The following is a 9,466-nucleotide window of genomic DNA, read 5'->3' as shown; positions in this document are numbered from 1 at the left end:
GCAGTGTCACTGGCCCTCATATGTGGGATCCGAACCGGGGCCCTCTGGCATCCCAAGCGAGTTCTTAACCATCGCGCCACTCGGCCGGCCCCATCTTTGTCTCTTAACAGCCTGTTTCAAAGTCTATTTTGTCTGATATAAGTATTGCTACTCGAGCTTTTCTTTTTGTTTCCATTTACATGAAATATCTTTTTTCATCTGTTCATTTTCACTCTGTGTGTCTTTTGTTCTGAAGTGACTCTTTTGTAGGCAGCATATGCACAGGTCTTGTTTTTAATTCGTTTAGCCCTCCTATGTCTTTTGATTGAAGCATTTTGTCCATTTACATTTAAAGTAATTATGTATAGGTATGTATTTGTTGCTATTTTATCAATTGTTTTCTGGGGTTTTTTTTAGTTCTCTGTTCCTTTCTTCTTTTATTGCTCTCTTTTCTTATACATTGATGACTTTCTTTAGTGATTTATTTGAATTCCTATTTTTAATTTTTTTATGTATTTATAATAGGTTTTTGGTTTGTGGTTACCATAAGATTCATATATAACAAGCTATGTTTATAGCAGTCTATTTTAAGTTGATGGTCGCTTAAGTTCGGACACATTCTAAAAGCATTACATTTTTTTACTCACCCACCCCATTTATGTTTTTGACATATTTTACATCTTTTATATGTGTGTGTGAGTGTGTGTTCCTTAATTCATTACTGTGGTTACACATGGTCTAATCACTATCTTTTAACCTTCATACTAGCTTTATAATTGGTTGACCCACTACATTTACTGAATGTTTGTCTTTATCAGTGAGATTGTTTTCTTTCCTATATTTTCTTATTTTTAGTTTTGGCCTTTTCTTTTCCACTTAAAGAATTCCCTTTAACATTTCTTTTAATACTGGTTTAGTGTTGATGAACTCCACTAGCTTTTACTTATGTGGGAAACTCTTTATCTCTCCTTCAATTCTGAGTGATAACCTTGCTGGGTAGACTATTCTTCATTGTGGGTTTTCCCTTTCATCACTTTGAATATATTATGCCAATCCCTTCTGGCCTGCACATTTTCTGCTGAAAAAATCAGTTTATAGTCTTATGGGGGATCCCTTATATGATACTAACTGCTTTTAATATTCTCTCTTTAACGTTTGACATTTTTATTATGATGTGTCTTGGTGTGGGCCTCTTAGTGTTCATCTTGTTTGGGACTATCTGCTTCCTGGACTTGGATGTCTGTTTCCTTCACCAGGTTGGGGAATTTTTCAGCCATTATTTCTTTAAATGGGTTTTCTGTCCCTTTCTGTCTCTCTTCTCCTTACGGGATCCCTGTGATTAGAATGCTGGTCTGCTTGATGTTGTCCCAGAGGTCCCTTAAACTATCCTCATTTTTTTTTAATTCTTTTTTCTTTTTGCTGCTCCAATTGGGTGATTTCCACTACTGTATTTCACCTCGCTGACTTCTTCTGCATCAGCCGCTTTTGTTGATTTCTTCTAATGTATTTTTTCATTTCAGTTACTGTTTCAATTCTGACTGTTTCTTTTTTTATACTTTGTACCTCTTTGTTGAAATTCTCACTGAGTTGGTCTATTCTCCCTAGTTCATTGAGCGTCCTTCTAACCAGTGTTTTGAACTCTTTATCTGGTAGATTGCTTGTCTCTGTTTCACTTAGTTCTTGTTCTAGGGTTATATTCTGGCTTTCATTTGGAACATATTTTTCTGTCCCCTCATTTTGTTTGTTTGTTTCTATAAATTAGGTGAAATAACTTCTCCTTGTCTTGAAGGAGTGGCCTTGTGTAGGAAATTCCCCTTTGTAGACTGCATGTGCCAGGCATCTGTGGCAGGCCAGCTGGACCTAGAGATGGATTGGGCATGGACCACCAGGAGACCCAAGGGAAAGTCACACTGAGGCTTCCTTGGCAGGCTGGTTGGATCAGGAGCAGGAACAAGTCCTGTAGAGTCCTGGGTCAAGCCTTGCTGGGGCTGCCTTGATGGTCTGGCTGAGGTTATAGTTGGAGATGGCTTAGGCCGAGGGTATCCTGGGGGCAAGCCTTGTTGAGGGTTGGAGCAGGTTTGGGCCCTGGGGAGTCCACGGGGCAAGTCAAGCCAGAACCACCTCGACAGGCTGGTTGGAGCTACAGTTGAAACAGGTGTGGTCTACAGAAAGTCCCTAGAATAAGCCAAACTGAGCCACGAATTGTAGTTGGAGTGGGCATGGGCCATTGGGAGTGTCTGTCCAAGGAGTTAGTATGGACCTGGGACCTGCTACGCACTCTGACAGCCTTGGAGGGCTGGCTAGAGCACCTGTATCGTGCTCCTGCCTATGTGATCAAGGGGGAGGGCCACAAATCGCTTTCTCCAGTGCCTCCAACACTGGAGAGAGTTCCCACAGTTCCCTCCCATTTGCTAGATGCTCTAGGCTTAGTAAATGGATTTCCTTCCCATATAGTCTAGGTGTTCTTTAAACCACTGTATTTTTGCTGTGCGCAGGCCCTTCAGTGATCCCCCCCTACTGCAGGTCGGTGTTTTGTATCTCCGTCTCTCCTACCCATTTTTCCATGTGGTTTCTCTCTCATTTGTCGTACAGAAGCTATTCAGTCAGCCCTTAGTTCTTCTTCAGGGGAAGTTGCTCTGTAAGTGTAAATTTGATGTGTTCTTGGGAAGCATTGAGTTCAGGGTCTTCCTACCCCTCCATCTTAGACCCAAAGTCTCTACCCTCCAGGAATTTTCAATCTAACAGAATTATATACAGAAGCCATCTCAAAGATTTAAGTCAGACTAAAACTATGGGCAGAAAAATACTTATGGTGCCAACAGGTCCAGAGCCTCAGCCTCCCCATGAGAACAGAGTCCATCTTGGATCACCATTATTTGTAGAAATAGACCAGAACAGGGAGGGCAGAGAGGAGGGGTAAGTGTTCCATAAAGAGGAAAGTTGCTTCTATTTTTTGTCACATTTTTTTTTCTTTCCAAATTTTGCTTTTTAGAGAAATAAAGCATCACCTCTAATCTCATTCGTCTCTCCTCTTCTCCAGGGCCAATCACTATCACGGTGGCATGTCTTTCCAGAGCTTTTTTATGTACGTGTGTTAAAATTTTACAGCATAACATTCTAAATCTCTTTTAGAAAAATTGCAAGCCTTCAGAGAAGTTGTAAGAATAGTACAACAAATCCTTATATATGCTACACCTAAATTAACAAATCGTTTAGATTTTGCCACATTTGCTTTTATCCCTCTCTCTTCTATTTATTTACTTATTTACTTTTGCAAACATCATGATGGTTCACCCCTAAGTAATTTAGGCTGTATCTCTTAAAGAGAAAGACATTTTCCCACATAACCACAATATAATTCATTATCACATTCTGGACACATAACATTGATATAATACTATTATTGAATATGTAGCCCTTATTCAAATGTTTGCCACTGTGTGCCACTAATTTCTTTTTTAGTTATTTTTATCTGTTTATGTATTTATTTTGGGACAGAATCCAGTCAAAAATCACTCATTCCATTTAGCTAGCTGCCACCTCTCACTTTGTTTTGGCTTTCATTACATTGACCATTTTTAAGAATCCCAAGGTATTCAAAATCTCTCTTATGACCTTCTCAAACTGGTTTTTTGGCTTAGTAATTGATTTTTTGAGATCCAGCCATATGAATGACCTGGGTCATTCCTTGCAACATCTGCTCAGATATTGTCACTGCTCAAGCTCTTTTGTTTTCTGAGCAGCTGATGCCTCTGTTCATATAGGTTCCTATGTGTGACCTCCTGTTGTCCCCTCTGGCAGATCAACATCATGCAGAGTGAAACAGTCCAGGATGTGCTGCTTCTGGACCCCCGCTGGCTCTGCACCAACGTCCTGGGCAAGCTGCTCTCCGTGGAGACCCCACGGGCCTTGCACCATTACCGGGGCCGCTACACCATGGAGGACGTCCAGCGCCTGGTGCCCGACAGCGACGTGGAGGAGCTGCTGCAAATCCTAGATGCCATGGACATCTGCGCCCGGGACCTGAGCAGCGGGACCATGGTGGACATCCCCGCCCTGATCAAGACAGACAACTTGCACCGCTCCTGGACGGACGAGGAGGACGAGGTGATGGTCTATGGCGGCGTGCGCATCGTCCCCGTGGAGCACCTAACCCCCTTCCCATGCGGCATCTTTCACAAAGTCCAAGTGAACCTGTGTCGGTGGATCCACCAACAGAGCGCCGAGGGAGATGCGGACATCCGCCTGTGGGTGAGCGGCTGCAAGATAGCCAACCGCGGGGCCGAGCTTCTGGTGCTTCTGGTCAACCATGGCCAGGGCATCGAGGTCCAGGTGCGCGGGCTGGAGACGGAAAAGATCAAGTGCTGCCTCCTTCTGGACTCGGTGTGCAGCACCATTGAGAACGTCATGGCCACCACGCTGCCCGGGCTGTTGACGGTGAAGCATTACCTGAGCCCCCAGCAGCTGAGGGAGCATCACGAGCCCGTCATGATCTACCAGCCTCGGGACTTCTTCCGGGCGCAGGCCCTTAAGGAGACCTCACTGACTAACACCATGGGTGGGTACAAGGAAAGCTTCAGCAGCATCATGTGTTTCGGGTGTCACGACATCTACTCACAGGCCAGCCTGGGGATGGACATCCATGCGTCAGATCTGAACCTGCTGACCCGGAGGAAACTTAGTCGCCTGCTGGACCCGCCCGATCCCATGGGGAAGGATTGGTGCCTTCTCGCCATGAACTTGGGCCTCCCCGACCTTGTGGCAAAGTACAACACTAATAACGGGGCTCCCAAAGAGTTCCTCCCGAGCCCAATCCATGCCCTGCTCCGGGAATGGACCTCCTACCCCGAAAGTACCGTCGGCATCCTCATGTCCAAACTGCGGGAGCTTGGGCGCCGGGACGCGGCGGACTTTCTCCTGAAGGCATCCTCTGTGTTCAAAATCAACCTCGATGGCAACGGCCAGGAAGCCTACGCCTCAAGCTGCAATAGTGGCACATCGTACAATTCCATTAGCTCTGTCGTGTCGCGGTGAAGGCAGCCTTGGCTTGGGCAGGGTCTCTTTGGACTGCAGAGGCAAGGAGGAAGCAGCCCATCAGAGAGTCCGGGTGCACCCCTTCCTATGCCCACATCCCGAAGGACGTCACCCTCCCTCCAGCTTCACCTGTCTCTCTGCCACGCCCTCCTTCGCTCTCACACATTCCATTGTGAGTGAATGGTCTTTCTAGTTTAAGAGCAGACCATATCCTTTCCTTTGGCCATTTGAAAAGGTAGCGTCCCTCCCCTCCGTGTTCTGGACTCCATCTCTCAGAGTCTAGTACCTTGCTTCTTAACTGATCATTTCACTGGAATTCCTAACTTTTCAATGAAAAAATTTCACTACTATATTGATTGTCCTTTAAATAAAAAGCGCACATTTATCCAAATGTGCATTTCTTATATTCTTTTCTTTGTTATACCATGTCCTCAGCTTATCTTTTTTATATTTGTAGGAAAACCTCTCATGTATGGACTCCCACTGTATGATTTATAAATAGACAATATGTGAGTGCCTTTTGCAGACGAGGGTGTGTTTGCCATCATCCAAGTCAGCCAGGAGCTGTCTGTCGGGAAGGAAACACTCCCTCTCTGTCCCTTGCTGTATGCTGATCATCGCCAGAGGTGCTTCACCCTAAATTGGCTTTGTTTGTTTGTTTTCTTCCGGCAATGTTTGTGCTTTATTTGGCAAGGAAAGGGATGAAAGGAATCCTCCTCTAGAGTGATTTCATGGCCAGTGTTGTTGCTCCAATAAGACATGTGTTCGTTAGCTTTCGTTTAAACGTCAATGTGAACGTCCACATGGAAACTACAAACTGTCATGCTTTATCATTCCCTCTCATCTCAGGTAGAAGGTCGACACAGTTGTAGGGCTATGAAGATCTGTAGGACAATTCAGAAAACCCCTGACTCATGATTTGCGGCAGTCCGTTGTCATTTGTGCATAGCAGATGGTTTTCCACATTTAGATCCTGGTTTGATAACTTCCTATACTTGAAGTCTAAAAAAAAGAAAATAAGGAAGCAAGTTTAATCTTGCAGTGCTTTTAAATTGTGATAGAGTTTTAAATTCATATGAGGGAACATGTCCTAATTCTTCTGTCCTGAGAAGCATGTAATTTTAATGTTATATCATATGTATATATATATATGCAGTATGTATATACATATATATTAATACAAGTATTTTTTCTTAATCTATAAAATGTAGTAAAAAGGTGTTTGTTTTTCTTTTCTTTTTGTTGTTTTTTTTCCTTTTTTTAAAAAAAAAATAAACTGTTGCTTGTTGCATTAGTTTGTTGGTCTTGAATTCAAAAGAAATTCTTTTTCTTTGCTTTGTTTTTCACTCACCAATACCGCACATGGTGGGATAGACCAAACTGAAATTCAGAAAACCATTAAACCTAAACCCCCAGGTATGGAAAACATCCCAGTTTATTTAGATGTTAATTATTACAAAATTGGGAATGGCTTGGGAAAGAAAAAAAGAGCCCAGGTGATTTTCACATGTGTTCTCACTTTAAAGAAAAGAGGCTCCTTCCATTTTCCTTGAGTGAACCAAAACACCAGATGAAATCATTTAATGTCGGCAGTAAGGATACATAGGAAACCTTCTATTTCCGTACAAAGGTGGAGGGAATGGTACCCTGCAGGAACACGAGAAAACCTACTACAAAATGTGTATAACTTCCTGCTCTCCTTTAAATGTAGACCACACTGGCCCAGGCCATCAACAAGAAACTCTAGTTTTGACTGGCAAAGTAGCTGTAAGACACAAAAGCTCTAAGTGACAAAACCTATATTTAGTAAAATCTCAAGGTTGCTTAAAAAAAAAAATGGGCAAAGAAAAATAAATTGGAAGGGAAAAGGCTGAAATGATAACAATGGTTTTCTCTGTGTTGGAAATACAGTACATTTCTGTTTTGCCCAAATTGTCCACAATAAAACGTGATTTACTTTTAGAAAAAAAGAAATATTAATGAAATTAAACTAAAAGCTACACATAGATGCCTAGAAAGGATGACACAAATTGAAATTGTGGTTGCTGGAGTGGCTGGTTAGCCCAGTTGGTTAGAGCACAGTGCTCACATCACCAAGGTTGCCAGTTCGATCCCCACGCCCTCCACAACTAGATTGAAACAACTACCTGACTTGGAGCTGATGGTTCCTGGAAAAACACACACTGTTCCCCAATAAAAGAAAGAAAAGAAAAATTGTGGTTGCTTTAGAAGAGTAGAACCACCTTTTCTTGTGTCAACTCTCTCCTGAATGCCAACTTCATTCTCTCTTACTTCACACCACAGGGATATAGCACCAGGAGCTAGAACCCAGAGGCAAGAGGTTTCCCTCTGGCAACATCTATGTAAAATCCCAGAGAAGGATTCTAACTGATCCAGCTTGGGTCACTGAGCCGTCCCTGGGAACTAGAGTTACATGATTGGCCTGGCCCAGACCTTGGGTGAAATTTGGGAAAGGACCAGTTCTCCCCGATGAAGGAGAAAGGCACAGAGGAAGGATGCTGGACAAATAAGTGCAAAGTACTGGAATAGTCTTTATACTTGTGTTTTATGCAGGTGCTGAGACATGCACCTGTTTATAAGGTTACAGGGCCGCCTGGGCCCCTGAAGTGTTGAAACTGTCTTAGGAATCATTACAACCCAAATTAGAAGAGCTTAAGGACCACTGAGCTCACTGTCCCATCCTGGGAAATACTGTGGGAGGCATTCCAGGGGACCTGTTGGGTTCTCCAGTGCCATGAACTGGTCAGGCCGAAACTGACAAAGGCCCACTGTGGGAAGCTGGCTCTACCTCCTGCAGGAGGGAAGAAACCAGACAACAGCTCACCTCCTATGGCCATGGTGAGAATCAAAAGGGGCAAGTTCTTAGGAGCCAGAAAGAAGTCTTTCGTGGGACCCGTTTCCTTAGAGTTGCTGTGAGATGTGCTTGGTCAACATGTTTCTAATCCCTTCTGAGCTGCAGCTGCCCCTTAGTACAAAGTCCCAACTTAGGCTGCCCTGGGTGCCTGGGGTCTCCATATGGATTTGCTCCCTCTATGGCATGGGCTGGAGGGCATTTCTGGGAGCTGATTGGTTCCAAAATTTAGATTCCACACCTTCAATGATGAATCAGAACTCGGGATACAAATTCTGGTGGTCTTTTTTGCAAAAAAAGGTTTACAATTACAACTACAGGATTCCCTAAAATGATACATTTGTCCCATCAATGTCCAGAGAACACATGGGTCTGTGCGTGAAAAGAGGGGTTCTATACAAAGTAACCTCACAGTGTGACCTGATAAATTCCTAAATGGGTAGGTCGTGGTGGAAAATCATTCCCCAGGCCTCTAACATCTTTAGTGAAAGGTTTTTAAGCCAGCTCTGTCCATTATTCTTGTGCATCTAGGTTAACACACCTTTGAAATACCAGAATAATCCTCTTTAGATCCCTCAGAATCACCCCCCAAGGGGACACATAATCCTGTAAGAAACTATCCTGTAATCCAATCCTCGCCTTGTTTTCTCCCACCTTCACATAATCTACCTTATGTTCCCTCCTTAATTTCAAATACATAAAGAAAATACAAACTGGTATTCTAAGTATTTTTCTCAGTCTGCTGAGATCTTGCTTCCAGGTGTATCCTTTATTTGGCTCAAATAAAGTTTTATAAAAATTCTCAATGTAAGATTTGGATGTTCTTACATCAAGGTCTCATATCTTTCCAGCATGTGTTATTTTCTTCAATCTTGCAAATCCCCAAATGGGCTTTCTTTTAGGCAAGTGACCACAGAGAACAGAGCTGTGCTTCCTGAGGGAATATGACATTAGCTCCCAGGAGAAAGGAATACGTTTTGAAGGTTTGCTCCCTGCAGTTCCTTCTAGTCAGAAAGACAGCACCCTTTGGGACCACAGGATCCCACAGAGGTTCTAAAGAACTAAGTCCCATGGGATATAAGAAAGAGCAGTGTTTACATCCTAACAGTCCTTTCAGAGAAGCCCGGCCCCTGCTAACAAGTTACCTTGAAACAGAAGTTTGAGAGTTCAGCGAGGGAAGACAGCTCTGAACCAAGGTTACTAAGAGAACAAGAGAAACAGCCTCCCCATGAGATCTACTGTGTCTCTGCTGACTGCACCTGGCGTGGATCTTTTGGTCCAAAAGGTACATCGTCCTTGAGAGAATCTTCTGTCACTGAGCCCTGTGACCCAAGTATCTATACACACTGGCTAAAGGATGTTATTACACACGGTGAGACTCGCTAATAAACCAGCCATCCTGAGCTGCATTTTATCAAAAATCTACTTCCAGATTCTTCCAGATGTGGAAAACTGACCAGAAGGGAGATGAATGGAGATATTAATACTGAGAAGTGAGGGCTGAACAAAAGATAAAATTTCTTCCTCGAGGGAAAGCCATAAGTCAGTTGATGTGTAGCTGGTTCAGTTCAGCTCAAGGAC

At 43.4% G+C, this 9,466-nt stretch overlaps 1 protein-coding gene across 1 annotated transcript in view; it reads left to right on the top strand.

Annotated features, from left to right (window-relative positions):
- Positions 1-6,201, top strand: part of DAPK1 (death associated protein kinase 1) — a 186,447-nt gene extending 180,246 nt beyond the window's left edge. The window contains exon 24 of the mRNA XM_019624077.1: positions 3,781-6,201. Within this exon, the coding sequence (XP_019479622.1) occupies positions 3,781-5,013 (1,233 nt within the window). The 3' untranslated portion in view covers positions 5,014-6,201. The remainder of the gene's footprint in view (positions 1-3,780) is intronic.
- Positions 6,202-9,466: the final 3,265 nt, after the last annotated feature.

This window comes from Hipposideros armiger, unplaced genomic scaffold (genome assembly GCF_001890085.2).
Source record: "Hipposideros armiger isolate ML-2016 unplaced genomic scaffold, ASM189008v1 scaffold_577, whole genome shotgun sequence".
NCBI classification, from domain to species: Eukaryota; Metazoa; Chordata; class Mammalia; order Chiroptera; family Hipposideridae; genus Hipposideros; species Hipposideros armiger.
This window is presented reverse-complemented; position numbering and strand designations above follow the sequence as displayed.